This window comes from Hoplias malabaricus, chromosome 6 (assembly GCF_029633855.1).
Source record: "Hoplias malabaricus isolate fHopMal1 chromosome 6, fHopMal1.hap1, whole genome shotgun sequence".
NCBI lineage: Eukaryota > Metazoa > Chordata > Actinopteri > Characiformes > Erythrinidae > Hoplias > Hoplias malabaricus.
The window spans coordinates 3,613,036-3,635,511 of record NC_089805.1 but is presented as its reverse complement, the minus strand read 5'-3'; the positions used below and the strand labels follow the sequence as shown (position 1 = coordinate 3,635,511).

The 22,476-nt window shown below is 38.8% G+C and overlaps 1 protein-coding gene across 1 annotated transcript; it reads right to left on the bottom strand.

The window, feature by feature from the left end:
- Positions 1-7,445: 7,445 nt before the first annotated feature.
- On the bottom strand, positions 7,446-21,854 carry il2rb (interleukin 2 receptor, beta). Its single transcript, XM_066674109.1, has 11 exons — positions 21,851-21,854; positions 20,169-20,237; positions 19,820-19,937; positions 15,406-15,478; positions 14,419-14,509; positions 13,559-13,683; positions 12,573-12,810; positions 12,019-12,094; positions 10,984-11,074; positions 8,525-8,855; positions 7,446-8,406 (listed from the first exon to the last, which is right to left on the bottom strand). Exons 1-11 carry the CDS (start codon positions 21,852-21,854, stop codon positions 8,003-8,005), a joined length of 1,620 nt encoding a protein of 539 aa, XP_066530206.1. The 3' UTR covers positions 7,446-8,002.
- Between the last annotated feature and the right edge of the window lie 622 nt (positions 21,855-22,476).

Sequence of the window (22,476 nt, the reverse complement as noted above, 5' to 3'; positions counted from 1 at the left end):
TGTGTTCTATATGGAATGTTTGTATGTTTAGAAATTCACATGTATCTTCCTCTAAAGATCATTCGTAGAAGTTCGAAGAAGTCTGAAGATCCTAGTAACTCAAAAACATACAAGGGATTTTCAGGTCTGAGCATTAGGACGATCAGTCCACTGTTCTGAGGACACCTGCAGCTTATTTATTTGATATGGAAGTGTTTGTCTTTTGTACTTTTACTTCACAGACACACATTACTCAGTTTTCTAGACATTTGTGTTTTTTACAAAAGCATGAGGTTACCTTATGTACCATATAATCTCCACTGAATCATTCTCTTCAGGATTCTTTAGCCTTGGTTTAGAGTAGCCTTGACTTTCTTTCATACGTATACACACACACACACACACATACATACCCCTGCACGCACACACACACACCATACCTGTTTTGCATTAGCAGTGCTTGGCCGCTGGATTAGATTCCTTTGACTTAAAATGAAATTGCACTGTTTTGTCCATTAGAGATCACAATTAAAGTCAGAATCCCTCAAAAGTCTCTGTTTTGTTTGGACTGAGTTCAGTCTTAAACCTTGGCTGCAGTCCATTAGTCTTTCATTCTATTTAGAGTACATAAACACTGTGCTTCTGTGCTGTAACAGAATTAAAGTGACGTGAGGATGGGGGGGTGTAATGGAAAAAGTAACCGAGGTCAACTGGGTCAGAAGTCGCGGGTTCTAGGCTTTTCCGAGAGCAACACTTCTTCAGAACCTTCCCCTGCCAAACACACGCAGCTTGAAAACCTCAGTCTGCAAGTGGTCTGGATTGGTTCCTTAGGTTTACGACATAAAAAAAACCCATATTTTAAAGTGGAAATGCTCAGCCATGGTTTTGGCAGCTACTTATTTTGTACAAAATACCTTTTCTAGAATATTCCGGTTTCTGTCACGTCTGTTTTCATGTTTTATTTTTATTTATTTATTTATTTTGTTGTTTTTGTTGTTGTTTTTTCTGTCGTGTTTTTTTTTGCTAGCCACTGAGTGTATATTTATAATGCCACAAACTGATGTGAAAATTTTATATATTTAGATCTCTTCTCCCTGTGATGTATACAGCTGTCTTTTATAAGTGTACCATTGTTTCTACAGAAAGAGGTGATGCAACAGATGATGTAACAATTGAATATTAAATTCATTTAGAATATATTTAGATCTCTTAACCCTGTGATGTATACAGCTGTCTTTTATTAGTATACCATTGTTTCTATAGAAAGAGATGATGCAACGGATGATGTAACAATTGAATATTTAATTCATTTAGAATATATTTAGATCTCTTAACCCTGTGATGTATACAGCTGTCTTTTATAAGTGTACCATTGTTTCTACAGAAAGAGGTGATGCAACAAATGATGTAACAATTGAATATTAAATTCATTTAGAATATATTTCGATCTCTTAACCCTGTGATGTATACAGCTGTCTTTTATAAGTGTACCATTTTTTCTATAGAAAGAGATGATACAACGGATGATGTAACCATTTAATATATTTAAAGTATATTTAGATCTCGTCTCTCTATGATGTATACAGCTGTCTTTTATAAGTGTACCATTGTTTCTATAGAAAGAGATGAAAAATAAAGGATAAATGAATGAATGAAAGAAATAAGGATGGAAGGAAAGAAGGAAGGAAGGAAGGTAAAACAGTGGTGTTGCAGGTAGCATATCAGCGACAAATCAGGATCTCAGGCTCCTGGGATTGATCCTCAAGTTAGGGGTCTGTCTATAAGGAATTTGGGGTGTTCTCCCTGTGTCTGCATGTATTTTTACCATGTGCTTCACTTTCTCATACAGTCCAAAACCACAGATTGGTAGCTTGATTGGCTAAGACGAATTGTCCTAAGGTGTGAGTGTATGATACACTGAATGGACCGGTGATGTGTCCAGTGTTTTTGTTGGTGCAAATCAAATAATTGTGCTAGAAAGTAGTTTATATAGTACAATAAACATTTTTATATTTACCCATTTAAATATATTTTAGTGCTCTGTGTGATAATCTGTAGGAATTTGGACTTGGATAGTAATGTAAAATTCCTAGACTCTATTAAAAACTGTTGATTCGGATCTGTATATTCTTGAAGAACATGGAGAAATGAGTTTTAAACCTATTTACAGTAGAAATTGGGAATAATGGAATGGCAAACACCATTTTTTATAAATACTATTAAGCAACCAACTCAAGCTGTTCACAAATAACTGCAGGATTCTGGAGGTTGTGGGTTCGAGACCCGCTCCGGGTGACTGTCTGTGAATTGATGTGTTCTCTCCGTGTCTGTGTGGGTTTCCTGCAGGTGCGTGTGAGTGAATGTTTGAGTGTGTGTCGCACTGTGAAGTACTGGCGCCCCCTCCAGGGTGCCTTGCGCCCAGTGATTTCGGGTAGGCTCCGGACTCAGCGTTACCCTGAACTGGATAAGGGGTTATAGGCAATGAATGAATGAAGAGCACTTATCCAGGAAATCATTATATGACTGTTACATTGGAGCAATGAGGTTTTTAATTAATTATTGTTTTTTTTTGGCAGCACTTTTTAGACTGATAATAAGTGGGTTACTTATCGCAGAGTGTCAAAATGTTACCAAATATTTTGTAAAGAATGTTTTCAAGCCGCTCCTCTAAGTCACTGTGTCCAGTCAATGCCTAATACATTTATAACCCCCATTTTGGGAAATGCCCTAGTCGTTAGTTCTTACAGATTTCAGCTTTATCTGAGCAGCTAATCAGACCCTAGTCATTAGTTTTTATCTTTGATCAGCCAAAACAGGATTCACTTGTACTCTATTTTTAAAGCAGTGGTTTTATCAGCCACACGCTTCATTATTCCGATGAACTGAAATCATCACCTCAAATGTAACACATTACCCAAGAGTTAAGATGGAGTAAATGTTGTATTTTACAGCTCTAGCACCTTAACCTCAGCTGGATTACTGCACTTTTTAAGGGTAATAACCCCAACATAACAAACCTTGTTACACTTGCAATTTCCCATTGTAATATTGCAGTTTTATTACTTATTACCATTAATTACTCATTTCTCAGAAATGTGCTTTTCTGATACTAAATTAAACAACTCTATTGCTATTTACAACATTTCCTTAATCTTAATCTTTGCCTTATTGTGTTAAAAAAGTCTTTATTTTATTTTCGTAGAATAACATCTACAAGAAAATATAGTGTAAATCATCACTTAAAACTTTAAACTACATCCCGATTCATGCCTGCACTTACATAACTGGATAAAGTATAAAAATGGTGATGAAATGAATACTTCTAATAGATCCATTCTAATAAAATATAGGCTGACAATGGTAATTTGTTTCAGCTATACGTGTTTGTAATCTTCAGATTTAGATTTAGATTCTAAATTATAATTCCATGAGGAAAAGTCATCATATTGCTGTCCTGGGAAAAATCTCTGATTTAATAAATGCACAGCTAATATTCAGGAATCTTTTAATCCAAACAAAAGGGGGTTTACCTTTTTTATTATTATTATTATTTCTTGAAAATTCTATGAAGTGATTTTGCTTTTTTAATTTTTTTTTATAGAAATGTGCTATTTCCTTAATTCCATTATGTCTTAACACATAACACATTAAGTCTTTCCTTTTGTACACATGAATATGTTTTGTTAAAATAAGCAAGTGTTTGCTGATAACAATTTAATTTAATTGTTCTACGTAATTTATTAGTGGCATTTTTCAGGATTTTTTTTCTTAATAAATATAGTAAAAAAATGGCAGTATAAAAGCTATATCAATTAAAAAGTGGCAGTTTTTAGGATAACATTTATTATTCCAGATTCATACAGTGAAATCACACGTAAGTCTTACCTTTTGTATATAATTAGTGTTCTGTGGGGAACAAATTAAAAAACAAAGTGACTACTAAAGGTTTTGCTTTTTGTGTGATGGAAACCTGAAATGGGCATTATCCTGGCAAATTATACTAAATTATACTTTTTTATTATATAAAAAAAGAACACTGTGTCATAGAACCCATGTATATATTGTTAAGACAGTATTTACCAATATACAGCACTCTGCAAGTGTTAGACACCAGAGATTATAAAATTTAAAAAGCTATTGATCTGAGCAGTTTTAGATCTTTGCTAAAAACAAACAAACAAACAAACAAACAAACAACAAATAACAGCCAACATTAGAATATAAACAAATAACTTTATTCCAGTGTGATATTCTGTGTTGAATGTGTTTAACTTTTTCCAAGTCTCTCCTCGTAGAGTCTGTATTATTTGAGGTTATTATCCAATACCTAGATTTACCGCTTAATAAATGACTTTAAATAATGTGTGCTGTTGATGCAACTCGAGGAGAATCTGAACAAAACATTGTTCTTCAAACTCACTCTCACCTACTACTTTATAGAAAAAAAATAGTTTATTTATTATTTGTTTTTTTATTATTTTTTATATTTTTATATGGGTTCTGTGAATATATAATTTTATACAAGCACCACACTTACTGTGAAAGCATTTGTTTAAATATATATTAAATTATTTTAGGTGCCTAAGATTTACCTTTTGCCACATCCACTGTAAGCACTGTGTAATAAATACATTTATTCATATATAAGAAAAAGGTATATATATTTGCTAGTAGCCATCATATTGTCAAACCCTCCAGCAGGGGACCCCCCAGACCTATGCCACAATTCAAACCCTAAGATTTCTTTCTTTAGGTGATGACTGCTATTTTGCTTCATTTTTAACTTTAGTGTGACTTTAAAAGTTTATATGGTTCTATTCTGTGGCCATTTGAGACAAGGATACCAAACAGACTTTCTTTAAATAGACATTTGCTCTCTGTTTCTGTCTCTTTCTACTGTGCAGGGTTTCAGTGAATGGAAACTGCTTGGTAGTTATAAATGTCAGACCACATACTACTGAAGGAAAACACAAAAACACACTCACACCTTGGCCCATTAACATGTCACACACACACACACACCCACACATACACACCCACCCACACATACACAGTTGACCACAAGCTCTTGTGGCAAACATTCTCTTCACACAGCACCAGCAAATTTGATTTAATTTCACTTTTATTTTTGAAAAAACAAAAACATGTACGCATACAATCAAATACGTATAATCAAATGAAAAGGTTTCAAACATGAATATGCATAGTCATATACGGTGTGGTCATCTTTTTGGACACTGTGGCAAGACTCGTGTGTGGCCCTTCTGCTCTGTGATTGCTCCCCATTATATAAAACGTAAGTGCAGCTGACCTCACGTGTTAACAAAGGGTGCACTTTAACAATGTTTGAACTTAGAGTGTAGGTAAATGCAATTGCTACAGTAGACTGTACTTGCCACCGCGACCCTGGACTGGATAAGCGGTTACAGATAATGAATGAATGAATGAATGAATGACTGTACTTGCACTGTACCTTAAAGAGCCCCCTAGGCTAAAAACTATTCATGACTTCAGTGTGAGGAGGATTGACTACACTGATGTAAACTGAAGAGGCTGAGTTAGAACCACAAAAACAAGAAGAAAAAAAAGAGAAAATAAAACCACAAAAAGTTAGTATTTGTTACAGCTGTTTCTTGTCATGCTTTTGATTGCTTAAAGCTATAAAGTAGAGGCAATAATGGCAGCATGCTCCTTAACATAATGCTGTTGAAATGATTAATTTGACCATCACTCGCCCTGTACTTCATTCAGTCCAGCCTTAAGAGTTCATTTTCCCTGAGATTTTACAGAGTATATTCTTAATCAAAAGCAGCACTCTTAAAATCTGGATAATACTTTCGGTTACTATCTACTTTGTATCCCTCACCTATCAAACTATTACATAAATGTTAAGGGAATATTAATAAAAGCATTTCCAGAAGCTGGTCATTACATATGTTTCATTAGCAGCATAAAACAGACAAGAACATAACATTATCATGGTGAAAATATAATGTCAGTGAGTGATATACAGCTTACCCACTTCCAGACATATTCCACCACATGTGGTTAATAATAGGAAAAACTGTTATAAAAATATACTTTGAATCAGTAATATACACACTGTCAAAACAATATTAAAGTCAGTTTTGATTGGTCAAAGCTACATCATGCTTGACTACACACCCTTGTCCGCACTGTAGTCATTGCTAATACCAAGGTTTGGTGGGATCCCAAATCACAAAATGCTACTAAGCCGCGAGGGTGAATTCAGCACTTTGGTCATACTTTTCTGTCATAATTGTTCTTTGTATTTTAGTCTTTTATGAACATTAGTATGCCATGCTTTGTCAGAATCACATAAGCATGTGTGACTATATGCTTCCATTAGCCCTGTCCAGGGTGTGCGTCTGCCTTGTGCGCAGTGATTCTGGGTAAGCTCCAGACACATCACAACCCTGAACTCAATGAGCAGTAAAAGATAATGAATTAATGAATATACTTCCATTCATCTTTAGCTACGTTAGCACAGAGGAAACACTCCAAAACCAAAAAAAAGCAAGCTTAAAACAAAAGCTCAAAAAATATTCACACAAATGTAACATTTATCCTATTAATTGTAACCTCAGGATAAAGCCTCATATTTTTTGAAAAACCTTTGTTGCGCAATAACAATATTCTTAACTTTGAATTGGAGTCAAGAAATGTTAAAGCACTTGTACTGAATCCACTGGAAACATCAACTGTTTTTTTCAAACAAGGCTAAATGGAGATAAGTTCTTGCCTTATAAAGTCCTTCAGCATTCGCAAAATCTGAAATATTTGGAGCAGAACACCTGAGCCCCTGTGACAGTGGAATTTTCAGTTGTCACCAAAAAAATGATAAATGACATAATCTGTGAGCGCTAACTTTTGAACCAAATATCTCACTGGCTCTAACTCTTTTGAGCAATCGAAGGAGGTTGTTGGGTGCATGTTGCATGTCTGCCTTCTACAAACATTCATTCATTATCTGTAACCGCTTATCCAGCTCACGGTCACGGTGGGTCCAGAGCCTATCTGGAATCATTGAACGCAAGGCAGAAATACACTCTGGAGGGGGCGCCAGTCCTTCACAGGGCAACACACACACTCACACATTCACACCTATGGACACATTTGAGTCACCAATCGGCCTACCAACCTCTGTAGGTCTGTGGGAGGAAACCAGAGAACCCGGAGGAAACCCACACAGACACAGGGAGAACACACCACACTCCTCACAGGCAGTCACCCGGAGGAAACCCATGCAGACACAGGGAGAACACACCACACTCCTCACAGACAGTCACCCGGAGGAAACCCACGAAGACACAGGGAGAACACACCACACTCCTCACAGACAGTCACCCAGAGGAAACCCACACAGACCCAGGGAGAACACACCGCACTCCTCACAGACAGTCACCCGGAGGAAACCCACGAAGACACAGGGAGAACACACCACACTCCTCACAGACAGTCACCCAGAGGAAACCCACACAGACCCAGGGAGAACACACCACACTCCTCACAGACAGTCACCCGGAGGAAACCCACGCAGACACAGGGAGAACACACCACACTCCTCATAGACAGTCACCCGGAGGAAACCCACGCGGACACAGGGAAAACACACCAGACACTGGGAGAACACCCCACACTCCTTACAGACAGTCACCCGGCGGAAACCCACGCAGACACAGAGAGAACACACCACACTCCTCACAGACAGTCACCCGAAGCAGGACTTGAACCCACAACCTCCAGGTCCCTGGAGCTGTGTGACTGCACACATTAACCTGCTGTGCCACCGTGCCGCCCCCCTACAAATAGCCTTCTCCGGAAAATAAAGATGAAGAAGTACTGTAAAGAATTGTACTGATATTCCTGTGACTATTATTCTACAACTTAAAGTCCACTATCACACGTGCTTAGTGGTTTTGCTCCAAAAATACCTTCATACACTTCAAACACAGTTCAAAACACTGACGTCTTTGCCAATTAAAAACTCATCATTTCTGAATCAGATGGACTTATTGCTGTATTTCTGCATCTCCTTCAGAGTTAAATAGCCACTGCTGCACGGCTGCACGACCATGGAGGAAGGTCTAACCACAGTACTCTCTGGAGAGTCGGTGGTGGTGCCAACACCAGACACTTCAGCATCTTCAGACCAGGGCAATAGCTCCGGCAGTTGGGCAAAACTCAGTGGGACGTGGGTGGTGGCTGTGGAGTTGTTTATTCGCGTGCTGGCCGGTAAGGACAGTACGAAAGAGACCAAATGCTGGACATTGACACCCGTGCATTCCTCAACCATTTCTTCTTGTTCTTTCTCTTCTTTGTCACTTTCTTCCTCATCCTCCTCTCTTTCCTCTCCTTCAATGCCAAAACCAGAGTCTGGGCTCATTGGATGTCCTCTTTCTTGACCTTAAGATAAAACAAGAAAAAATGCATATTTTTCAGTGAAATGTGGTGAAATATATTCTGGTGATATATAAATGATATATATATATATATAAAGACATGAGGTTGTTTTGAATTTCACCTTGATCCTTAAGGCGCTCGTAGGAAGATGTGGATTGAAGAGTGCCACCGCTGTCACCTTCAGGTTGGTAGGAGAAATACACAGAGCAAGTTTCCACGCTCAGGGATCCTGGCTGGGTTTCGCTGTAGAAGTATCCCATGTTGGAGAAGCCAGATGATGACTGGTCATCTCCACTTGACTGCTGAGAAGACATGGGTTTGCTTTGGAGGTGTGTCATCTCGCTGATAAGAGGGTTGTCCATTATGTCTGAAACTTCCACCGGTGAGATGTCACAGTCACAAGACTGGGGGCTGAAGGTGGAGTGAGTAGGGTGCTCAGGGCCCACCCATTTCTGTGGAAACCAACATAAAGATCTGCTGTGAGCTTCAGTTAGAGTAAGTTTCCAAGTTGAATATTGAATAACGGGAGCTGGAATCTTTCGTCCCAAATCGATTTGTGAAGAGATATTCACAAGTGCATGAGATTTGCAACTTTAAAAATAGTGCATATTCATTCTTAATACTCTTTTGTTTACAGTAAGTTTCTGTAAAATATAATTCTTTAAAATCTCTGCAAAAAAATTTAAATGAATTGTTATAAATTCCAAAACATTAACAGAACACTTGCAACATGTACCTGTATACACATGCGTGTCTAAGTGTCTGTTCCTGTGCGTGTGTGTGTGTGTGTGTGTGTGTTTTAATGTGTATGTGTGGGTGTATTCAGAACTGAAAAAAGAGATGAATCTCATCCTAATTACCACAACAAAAATACAGCTTCAGAAATGCTGTGGTGTGTGTGTGTGTGTGTGTGTGTGTTGGTGTGTACTGGGTGGGGGTTTCAGTACTGAAAATCCCAACTACCACAACAAAAGTAATGCCACAGAATTGCTGGGGTTTGTGTAGACTACAAGTGTACATTTGCCTGTCTTTATACGCGTGTGTTTGTGTGTGTGTGTTTGTGTAAGTGCATACATCCGTTACTAGGTAGGAGTAAAGAAACCACAAGCGGAGTTGTGTCTACACAGAGCTACTTACGGAAAACGAAAGAAAAAAGAAAAAACCTCAAACCTTTCACGTTCAAGGAAAAGAAACAGGGACTTTCAGTTATAAGGTGGAAAAGTGACATTGCATTTTTTAAGCATTATATTCACATATAGGATAAATAAATAAATAAATAAATAGATAAATAAATTGATGTCCTTTAGTTGAAGATATATAGGATAGTATTGGAAGTAGATTGGAAGTATTAGCAATGTGATCCAGGTGCTTTACACAGTTAAACCATTTGAGGTGCCAGTAAATATATTAATATTTATCTACTCTATTTGAGGCACAACAATCCACCAATATGTATTTGGCCTTTGTTAAAATGCACAGTAGAAAACTGCTATGGTTTCAAAACAATGTTTACAGTAACATTCTGTTTGTTTTAATCGTGGCAGGGTGTGAATAACCGTTAGTAAATCATTTAGAATTATATTGTGAATAATTATTCATGAGGCTCATAGCTTCCCAGTAAACAAGGAACGTCCCTGAATGTTTAAAACTGGTCCAAAAACATCAAGGACTTATTTTAAACATCAGTGGATGTCCAAATTCTATCTTAATAAGTTAGTGTTTGGACGTCTTTTCAACTTTCGTTTTCATCTTTAAGACAACGTTGATTAGACGTCAGTCTAACATTGAATCATTCATTCATTCATTATCTGTAACCCTTATCCAGTTCAGGGTCGCAGTGGGTCCAGAGCCTCCCTGGAATCATTGGGCGCAAGGCAGGAATACACCCTGGAGGGGGCACCAGTCCTTCACAGGGCAACACACACACACACATTCACACCTACGGACACCTTTGAGTCGCCAATCCACCTACCAACGTGTGTTTTATTTGGACTGTGGGAGGAAACCGGAGCACCCAGAGGAAACCCACACAGACACAGAGAGAACACACCAACTCCTCACAGACAGTCACCCGGAGGAAACCCACGCAGACACAGGAAGAACATACCAACTCCTCACAAACAGTCACCCAGAGGAAACCCATGCAGACACAGGGAGAACACACCAACTCCTCACAGACAGTCACCCGGAGGAAACCCATGCAGACACAGGAAGAACATACCAACTCCTCACAAACAGTCACCCAGAGGAAACCCATGCAGACACAGGGAGAACACACCAACTCCTCACAGACAGTCACCTGGAGCGGGAATCGAACCCACAACCTCCAGGTCTCTGGAGCTGTGTGACTGCGACACAACCTGAAGCACCACCGTGCCGCCCAACATTGAATCAATGGCTGCTCAAACATCCCACAATAATTCACCTGGAAATACATATATATAAAATGAACCAGCTGTGCTAACTTTAGCTGTTATAACTCACACTTACTTTCACAGATGAATGGCTCCTATCATATGGCTAGGAAGAAACAAAGAATACATTCATTTTACCCAGTTGTGCAATGCTGTAATTAATTACCTGAAAGTTTCCTCCATGGACGGACAGGAGCGGCTGAAAATATTTGGATGGATCTGGAACGTGTTCACATCCTGCTTTTGACAAGCTGCATCTATAACACACACATTAATAGAAAGGGAACATTTGTAGAATGTCTGTATTTCTGACTGTAGTGAATATAAAATGACCCAATTCACAGACTGTGTCTCCATTATTATAGAAAATATCCATGAACCTTTTCAGTTAGTGCCCAAGGGTAAATACTAATAGATATAAAATACATTGCTAATTGTATTATTAGCAATATAGCCAATTATAGAAGGTTCATACTAGTCCTGGAGATCGAACCAGTGACATTTCAATTCCATACCAGCTTCTCTAAACATGGCTGCCCCCAGAATCTTTACACTTATTTCGTTAACTTCTGTAAATATATCAAAATGAAGGTAAGTGTTTTTATTATGATAATGATGCTATACAACCAAACCTCCCATGAAGGTTATGCAGAATTTATGCTAATATGAAAAATAATGTTTAATAAACGCTATGGTTAAACAGGAAGTGAACAGTCATTAATAATGAACACAATGTCAAAAAACACTGACAATAAACTGTGACACATGGAAATAAATAGGTAGACATCAGCTGAGCTGATGTTGGTCATGTGATCAAGCTCACTAGTTATGTCTATCTAATTATTTCTGTGTGTCACAGTTTATTGTGGGCCTGGACACAACATAAAACGAAGGTGAATTCTGATATCGAACCACTGTTCTAAACCATAGGTCACTGTGTAGTTTGGCATTGTGTCCAGGAAGACTGGGCCTAGGACAGTTTTCTTAATTAAGCAAAGAAATAGAACCTCGGATAGATATTAAAATCACTAGGAGGATTTAGCAGTACTACTGTACTCTACAGATTGAATAATTATGATCCCTTCTTGGGCTGTTGTACAGTAATCCAGGTTAGAAACAACATTCCAAATACGATGCTTGTACAAGCGCAGTTTCATGGTGTTAACTGAAATAATAAATGAACACACACACATGGACCTACCTGCTGTCACTGTAGAATATGCAGCTAAAGATGAAAATAAGTAGAATAATGACGGATAATCCACCAATCACTGGTCCTGTTTCAAACAAAGAGGTGTGTAAAGTTTTCACTGACCCACGTCGACTGTATTTTGTGAATACATAAACAATTTATGAATTTGATGCCTGTAACACTCTTCAAAAAGATTGGGACGAGTGTAAATTAAAATGAATATTTATAGAAAGTTATATATATAAACACAAATAACAAAATGCCCTAACCTTTCTGGAAATGGGGTTTGTACAGTACAGTAATATTAAATATTATATATATTATAAATATTAATATATGGAGATGTCATTGTTATAAATGAAGACAACATTTCTGGACTTATTTGCTCATATTAAATCTCATTATACTTTTAGAAAAGAGAGAGAGAGAGAGAGAGAGAGAGAGAGAGACTGTAAGAAACTGAGGGTGAAAGACTGACTGAGAGTAAAAGAGAAGGATAGAGAGAAACAGCAAATACTGACAAAAGATGGGCAGAGAGAAAGAGTGAGAGAGATAGTACATACCTAAAAGGTGTGTCTTTTCTTTTATACTTTCTGTGTCTTGTACTAAGCTTTTATTTTTGCCAACGTCAGATGTCCACTTGACAGAGGGGCTCCATTCGCTCCAGTGTCCAGTAAACTCAAAGGATCCAATGGGCTCTACGGGCTTTACTCGGACCCGAGCCTCATACTGACCCTGCACTGTCAAATCATCACGGTTCTTTACAACAAAATTGTTCTCCGTCTTCACTGTTGCAACGTTCTACACAAACACACACAAACACAAACATTCCACCTGTTGCTCTGCAAACTTTTTTACCAATGTTTCACACCCCACCAGGTATTATTTGGTTCGAAGATCATTCTCAGCACTCTCCAGCAACAGTGACACTAACTTATAAAAGCCTGTTAATGTGTGTGGCACAAGTGTGAGTGGTTCATACACAGCAGGGATGTTGGAGGTTTTAACCCTCTCAATGTCCCTGCTGGAAGACGAATAGCATTCTGTTTGCTGCATCCAGTGACCACTGGTGGACAACTCGGGGACTACCAGCACAAACTGTGCAGCAACAGATGAGCCGCTGCTTCCGACTTTGCATCTACAAGGTGGACCAACAAGGTAGGTGTGGCCAGTGAGTGGTCACAGTGTTAAAAACCTGTGGTTAACACAACCATACATCACCGACACTGAGAGTGACCACCCACCAAAATAATACCTGCTGTATGCTGACCTTTGAAGAACAGCCTGTAATTGTAAAACAACTGTTGACACCTATATGGCCAGTGAAGTTGATATAAAACAAGTAGTTCATTTGAAGGTTTATACAATGTTTAGCAGGTCTAATGCAAAAGAAATAGATAAATGAGAAAAAGAGAACAAACCAGACTCTTTAAAATTGAGCATACAACTGTAGATGCTAAAACGAAGAAAATATATATAAGAACCATGCTACAGAATACCAGGTATAACACACACACACACACACACACACACACTCTCACACACATACCTCCCAGCTGTCGGATAAAGTCTTGAACTGTAGCTGATATTCAAACTCCATATTAGCCTTAATTACTCTGTTCCAGCTGATGTTTCCTCTGTTCACACTAGGCCTGTCCAACGGACGCAGTTTAACTGTCAATGAGATCAACAGATGCAAGTATTAATCTCCATTATTTTTACATTCTGCATCTGAAAACTGCTGTAAATCCAAATAAACTGATGTACCACTTCATTAGGCCTGCTAGTAATTATTCTCCTCGTTGGCCACGTATACAGGTTTAATATTGTGTATAGCCATGAAGGTCCATGTGCATGTGGGAGAAAAAGGGAGGATTCTACTAAATCCCTACTGATATGTCATTTAAATTACATTACGAATTGAATTTACACTATTGAATATACTGAGTATAGTAGTCATGTTATTTTCGCCATGCTTCTAATACAACTTAACTATACTTCCCTGAGCTGCCTGACTGGACTCTAAAAACACATTAAAGGTGTGCTTAAATTACTAATAACATATAAACTAAAATAAATGTCACTAAATAAAATGAACAGACCTAAATAGTCACTAAAAAAATTAAACAGTTAAACAATATTTGACCAGATATAGTATTACAAACGATAATACTTGTAAAGTAGATGTATATGACTTATAATACACTAAGCATATATGTATTACTAAAATGTATTAAAAGAGTGTTCAAAATAGCATATTACAGTCAGTATATGTTAACTATAACTTATAATTTAGTTTACATATTAATAGTAAGTTGTACAGTGGTTCATGGTTTCATCTAAGAAAGCAATTCAAAGTTTAAGTGAAATAAATCAGTTGATTGACAGAATAACAAAGAGAAAGCTCACTGTGTTGGCCAGGCACAAATTGATCTGAATGGTATACCACAGTGCTGTTACAGATCACCTCCAATTTTAACTTTTCTACAGTGCTGAATGGCTGGAAGAGAGCAAGAGAATTGGACTCAGAACATGTGTATTGGCCAACTTTAAACACTTGCTATAAAAAATCATAACATAGCATTTTCAATAACAGCATTTAGGTAAATTTAGTGTTTGAAATTCTGGAAGTGAGCAACTTTTAGTGGGAGTTTGTTCCCTGCAATATCGGTCGAAGTTAAATGGGGGAAACATACATATTGTATGTAACATATCATTTAAAACGGGAGTAGGTGATATATCTTAAAAGACTATACATACACACACACACACACACACACACACATATATATATATATATTTTTTTTATTTATTTTTTTTTAATTGTTAACAGTGTTGGAACACACCTTTTAAAGTTTTTACAGGAAAAATACTTTTAAAATAAACATATCTCATACTGTAAAAAACGTCACACATGCACTCATTCACAAACTGTGATTTAACTACACCCCAGATGTTCAGCAAACGTCACTTAGGGTCATCTTGATTTAATCTGAAGGAAAAAGCTGTATAGGGACTTTTTCAGACCTTATGACATGTTTGTGACACATATGTCACCATGGGCTTTTATGGGTTAATGAGGTCAGGAACTGATGTTGATGTATTCAGCTAATAGACCTTTTGCATAACATTGAATGCTACATGTTTAAATCCCATTTATTGTGTTATCAACATTTCCAAAATAGTCAATAGCACCTTCTTGTTGCTGCTTCATGTTTTATTTATTATAATTCTTCTTCTTTATTAATATTATTATTATTATTATTATTATTATTAATTCCTTTATATTTGAAGATATAATAAATTACGAATAAATTAAAAATACATATATTTTTCTTTACAGCACAGAAAAAAGGAAAAGGAAAGGGAAGTCAGCAAATGCATGTTTGTGCTCACCCAAACTTCAAAAGAAACCAAACAGCCTCTTGTACCCTGATTTTGTAATGGTTCCAGAACACACTTCTTATTCCTGCAAAACGTACACACGTGAAATAGACATAATAAAAGCACATGTCACCAAGGAAACAAACGAAACAAACAGATGTAGTGCTGTTATAGAGAAACACACACACACACACACCATATCCGATATTACTATGAAAATGCTGGAGTATTCATTTATTTAAGCCCCAGTCAAAAAAAGAAGTTAAGGACATTTCTTTTTCTCAATAACAGCTTCCCATTACGTTAAGTTGTCTTGTCTCAGTGGAAGGATGGACAGAAACATCTGTGTAACATCTCAGCTCAGAACATTTTCTCCTCTCTTTCCTATGTTAAAGCTTTAAGCACTTGCTGGGCTAGTGACTGTAGATATATTGAAGCAGTAAAGATGGGCAACCGTGAAAATCTGGGCGTCACATTGTGATGATTAGAGTGTTTTGTTTTGAGCATCTCCAAAACAGCAAGTGTTTTAGGTGTTTCCCTGTGGTTGGCACCTTCCAAAACTGGTATAAGGAGGTTTGGCCCCTGTAAAAGCACTTGAAAGTGTGAAAATTTGAACTAAACAAGTGTGTTGGGTTTGGAGGAGGAATCATCTCCAGCCGAAGTTGGGCCTCTTACACAGCTGCATGACAAGCTTAATGCTAATTGGAAAAAACATGTTCTTTCTTTGCAAATATCTCCCAATCGGACAGCAATTTTTATGCAACGTCACGTGTCACACTGCAAGACAGGTAAAGAACTTCCTTGAAGCTGTGAACACTGGGATATTAAAATGGTCAGATCAGGTCCAAACCCAAACAACAATCCCTGGATGATCACTGGTGACAAAGTTAAGTCTAAGAAACTCACTACACTTAGGGTTTAATATACAGAAAGAAGAGTGAAAGACAATCCATGTGAAGCAGTGTGACACACTAGCTGCGTTCCAAAGCCTAGGCTGCAGCCGAGGCAGGACTGTCCTATGAAGACTCTTGGAACAGTCTAAGGAGGCTTTGCCATGACGTCAGGTCTTATCTGCCCTGAAACACTAATATGACTGTAAGTTGCTTATAAATATTATTCCGCAAGACACATTAATTTGTTAGCTTTTTTTCTGCTACAGTGGTTACTGTTTTCTAAATTTGTTTACAGCCTTTTCAAATTTCATACACTTGAACTTCATGTGCATGTTAACTACTGCTGAAGAACTACTACTTATTCATGTTAAGATCGTTTAAAATGGGGATGGGTTGTGGCTAATGGACTCATCCAACCCTGCCTTTCAATTCTAGTTTTGATTTGACTCTGGGGAATCCATAAAGCCACCTTAAGGGCTGTTCCATTACTGAAGTGTTTGTGTTTATTTCAGAGGCGAGTGTGTTCCAGCTGAACAAACGGCTCCTCCTTACCACCTCCTCCCTTGTAATGTGAGTGTGGAGGGAGGGCCAGTGCAAACTGGAACTGAAATGCAGCTTTGGTTAGGCTCTGGACCCACCGCGACCCTGAACTGGGTAAGCGGTTACTGATAATGAATGAATGAATGAATGAATGCAGCTTTGGTTTAGCTCATTGGACATTTGCAACATCTACTGGAAAGTCATGCTACAACCAGAAGCTAAAGAGAACACATGGTTAATGCCTAAAACTGGCCTCTGACAACTCAAAGTCATTTTATTCAGATTATGTTTTGCTTGAACCATTTTCGAGCTGTTGATGAATGAACGCTGGAGGCAGTGGTGCCTTTTGAGGCAGAAGGAACATAATTGGTTACCAGCCAACAGGTGGGATGAGTGTGATTGGTTAAAACGGATGTCTCTGGCCAAAGAAATTGTGCAATATAATTTTCCTTATTGCTACTATTTCACAATATGTGAAAGAAGTCTCAGTTAGTTGGTTTCATAGTACGTTTTGACTGCTGCCTCTGAGGGAGCTACGGCACATTATTGTATGTCATTCTGCAGCAGAAGTCGTAAATCTCACGCACAAAGTGTGCAGTTCCTGCAATGGTGCAGCCCCAGAGAAGGTAAAGACAGTGATAGCTGTCAACTGATATTACAGTTTGTTAAATGCTCTGCTGAGCTTTCTTACACCCACCCTCTGTGCACGTGCGGACACAGAAGACCGATCACACCTTCCAAACTCTGCACTGTCAGCTGTGAGAGACTACTATGCTGGGGTTTCCCCACATGGGCAATTAGTTCATTGTAGACAGAGATAACAGTGATAGAGGTATTGGGGCAGTGTTGTCCAAGGTCCATATGTGGGCTGAGAGAGTAGTGGGTGACCCTGTTACAGCATGAAACACTGGTTGTTGTCGAATACATGGAAAGCCATTCACACTGCTGCTGCCTGACCTTGCATTCCTGACCTTCAAAAGTGGAAGAAAGGATGTTGCTAAAATTTCAGTTGCAATGGGGAGGATTGGCAGGTTGATGTCTTCCTCAGTGAAGTAGCTAACTGGGTTCATACGGGGTGTCAAATCCATTGCACTGGCTTGAACCTAACAGACTAAGGAGCATGACATAGCAGTATAAATCCAAGGAGCAGATTTATTGATTATTTATTTTGGTAATATTTATATATCCATTATTCATTTATTCATTCATTATCTGTAACCCTTATCCAGTTCAGGGTCATGGTGGGTCCAGAGCCTACCTGGAATCATTGGGTGCAAGGCAGGATTACATCCTGGAGGGTGTGCCAGTCTTTCTAAATATCCATTATAAAAGCTTTGAATCTTAAAAAAGAGACAAATCTTCATTTATGTGACTGTAAACTTCCCCAGGAAAGTGATATCAGACCATACCACCTTCAATCTGCTTCATGGTCCAGTTATGATTCTCACACAACATTTGTCACTAGATTATGGTCAGTGTGGTCACTTTGAATGGTCTGCAGTGAATTGTGTGTTCTGACAACTTTCTATCACAGTCAGTAATTTTGACCAGGCTGTCTTCCCTGGCAAAACATCTTTTAGATACTAACAATGGAATACTAGCAACAACCCAGAAGACCTTTTGTTTTGGTGATACCCTCGCCTGCTTTTATAATCATCATAATTTGGCTCTTGTCAAAATCACAATAATTAATTGTTCACACATCATTTACGTGGGTGGCACGGTGGTGCAGCAGGTAGTGTCACAGTCACACAGCCTGGAGGAGTGTGGGTTCGATTCCCGCTCCGGGTGACTGTCTGTGAGGAGTGTGGTGTGTTCTCCCTGTGTCTGCGTGGGTTTCCTCCGAGTGAATGTCTGTGAGGAGTTGGTGTGTTCTCCCTGTGTCTGCGTGGGTTTCCTCCGGGTGACTGTCTGTGAGGAGTGTGGTGTGTTCTCCCTGTGTCTGCGTGGGTTTCCTCTGAGTGAATGTCTGTGAGGAGTGTGGTGTGTTCTCCCTGTGTCAGCGTGGGTTTCCTCCGGGTGCTCCGGTTTCCTCCCACAGTCCAAAAACACATGTTGGTAGGTGGATTGGCGACTCAAAAGTGTCCGTGTGTGAGTGAATGTGTGTGTCTGTGTAGCCCTGTGCGCCCCCTCAAGGGGGCCCGCCTTGCGCCCAATGATTCCAGGTAGGCTCTGGACCCACTGTGACCCAGAACTGGATAAGCGCTTACAGATAATGAATGAATGAACATCATTTACGTGAACTGACTTTTCTCTTCTTATATAACTTAACCCACAGGTGTCACTGCAATGAGTTAATCAGTGTTATCCAGTTCACCTATTAGTGGTTTTAATGTTTTGTCTATAGTTATAAAAAGTAGCTGTCCAGAGAAATACATGCATCTCCGTTTTCGTCCAACTTTAATTTTCTACATCATCTGAACACAGCAGCTGTTTAAAAAGGGTGTGATTTCAAAGTTTTCACAATGAATGGACCAATAGGAATGCTCCAAAACTACTTGGTTACTACTTCCATCCATCCATTATCTGTAACCGCTTATCCAATTTAGGGTCGCGGGGGGTCCAGAGCCTACCTGGAATCATCGGGCGCAAGGCGGGAATACACCCTGGAGGGGACGCCAGTCCTTCACAGGGCAACACAGACACACACACATTCACACCTACGGACACTTTCGAGTCGCCAATCCACCTGCAACGTGTGTTTTTGGACTGTGGGAGGAAACCGGAGCACCCGGAGGAAACCCACGCGGACACGGGGAGAACACACCAACTCCTCACAGACAGTCACCCGGAGCTGGAATCGAACCCACAACCTCCAGGCTCCTGGAGCTGTGTGACTGCGACACTACCTGCTGCGCCACCGTGCCGCCTGGTTACTACTTGAAAATTATTATTTTTTCCTTCTCCTTCTCATTCATGTTGCACAGAGACAAACAAACAAACAAACAAACACACACACACACACACACATACACATTAAATATATGACTCACTGAATTCCTTTGTATGTGTCTCTGGTTGCCTGTAGACGACAGACTTGCCCAGTGTGCAGTTTTGCTTCATACCATTCACATGAGATGTTGGCCGTGTCATAAACACACGACAGACCTGCTAGAATCCAGAACCAGTATTGTAATCTTAAAAAAAAATACAAGCTATGGCATCTAATTCTGTTCTGCCTGTTTGCTGCAAGGGGCAAAAGAATATGGGAAAGGTTATGGGCAATAACAGATAACCGCTGCTTTAACTGACAAACTGAATGTGTCATTCATTTCACTGAAATGGACAGTGTGAAAGAATGTATTCATTCTGAAAGGATGAATCAGACTTCACGTCACTTACCTGAGATTGCATGAGTTGCTCCAGACAGGACGAGTAGAGAAATTAGGCAAACACGCTGCATCACTGCTGCTACACAGAGACACATAAGTACATGTTTATTACTTTTCTTAAAGTAATAGTGCCCCATAAATACACAGACATACTCCTACATTATGAAGAGTGGTGTAAAAAGGGGTAAGAAGGGCAGTCACTAAATGTTGCTATGGAGATACAAGAGGGAAAGAGGGAAACCACAAATAGTTCTGTTTTTACCTGTGGCTCAAAGTGTGATTATCTCTCTCTTTCAGTCTCTCTCACACACGCACATGCATGCAAACACACAGATGCTGGAGACCTATATTTGGAAACTGCAAACACACCCTTATTTTCAGTGCAAAGCAGAAAAAAACACTGATGGCCAGCGGTCAGTTTGGACATGTACATCAGCCACAGGCACAAAATCCGCAACATTTCTGTCATGCTTTTGGTTTGCTGCTTATTTTTTTTTCACATGCCATTTTAATCTCCTCATGCAGACACACTTCAGATGGATTCAAGTGGAGTTAGAGGGCTTCATCCCAAATCTCATTACAGATGATTCAAATTCTTTTTCCATCATATACATTGTTGATAATGCACATGCGAAAACTGTCAACCCCATTTCCAACCCCATTTTGGTTCAGCTCTGAACTCAATGATGTATAAACATTTGTAACCTATATTTAACTGAAAACAGTACAAAAAACACATTTTAAAAAGTTGTGAATTACTATCGTTTTCGTGTCCATTTAGAATTTTATGCCAGCAGCACATTTGAAAACACATCTGAGTTATGGGACTCTTTACCTCTGTACCACTAAGACATGTAGCATTTGGGAATTGGGAATACGCAAAGTCTTTGATTAATTGTGTGCTGCTCATTTTGGTGGTCAATCGAATATCGCTTCTTCTTTTACAAAAGACCGAAATCACAAATTGGCACAAAGCATAAATTTTTAGTGTTGTAGCAGTGAGAAGAGAACCATAGTCTGCTATGCTGAGGGCAGTGGTTTTTTACCCACTATACTATACTAAACAGTGCAGTTTCTGTTGAGGTTATTAAAGGATTTAGAGGATACTGCAGATTTTGTGCTTATGGTTACATAACTGTGCTCTCCAAAAAGAAAAAAATTGCAGCTTCTACTGAAATAAAATAAATAGGTCAAAGCTGGTTTCTGAGGTCAGGATTGAGATCTACAACATTTCCCCACATTTATAAAAAACGAACAAAAATGAAAATCCTATACGAACAAAACTATAAATTAGACTATGAATATTCCCACACTATAATGTCCAAAGGTTACTAAATACCCATTGGTATTAATACAAAATCTTCGCAGCATAGAATATAATGAGTTTCTCTGGAGCAGCAGCATATGTCCCTGGTATTCACAAATGATGCCTAGAATGGAATAGAGGGGAAGAGGGGAAATAAGCCAACAGCCGATGGACTCTGTAGTTGGAATTGTGTTTCTAACCCAGACCTTGTCGCCAAATATTAGCACAGCTTCTCACTTATTGAATATTATTTAATTCTCACTGAAATGATCCAAAGTGTAGAAGCTGGTACTGCAGCATGAAGTGGATAAACTCCTCAAAACACCAAGCATTTCCACAGAAATGTTGGATGAGCAGATGCCCAAAATCTTTTGGCCTTTTTGTACCCATGATTCAGTGTGTGTTTAGGTCCTTTTTTGCGCAATGTGTCACATTTATAGGCCAGTTGTGGCTTGTTTGAACATCAGTCAAGTATGAGACAGGTTCCACTGAATGCACAAAATGTCACAAACTTTCCACCTGCGTGCACACACATAGATACAAACATACACATGTATATAAACAGCTGTCAGCTCCTTTAACCTCGGTTTCAGTACAGTCTTCAAAGACAACACTGTCAACACTAAATTAAAGACATTATCATTCTCATCTATGTGTATGGTTCCATTGCTGCACTATCTAATGGTGGGGGTGGAGGGTGAGGGTGGGTTGATACAAGCATGATGCTGAAGGCATAGTGGTGCGAGGTGGGGGGTGGCGGGGGTGCAATGATCAATGAGTGATGATGGGCAAATCATTTAAACCCAATATTTAAATTCGAAATGACAAAATTTTACATATTTTAAAATGAGAAAGTTTATGTAAAATATTTATTTTTATGCCAGCAACACAAGCCAAAAAACTGGGACAGGAGCATGTTTACCACTGCATTTTTGTCACTTTTACATTAAACAACACTTGTTGTAGACGAATTGATTCACCAACCTTCATTATGGTGGTTTTTAGTTTCATG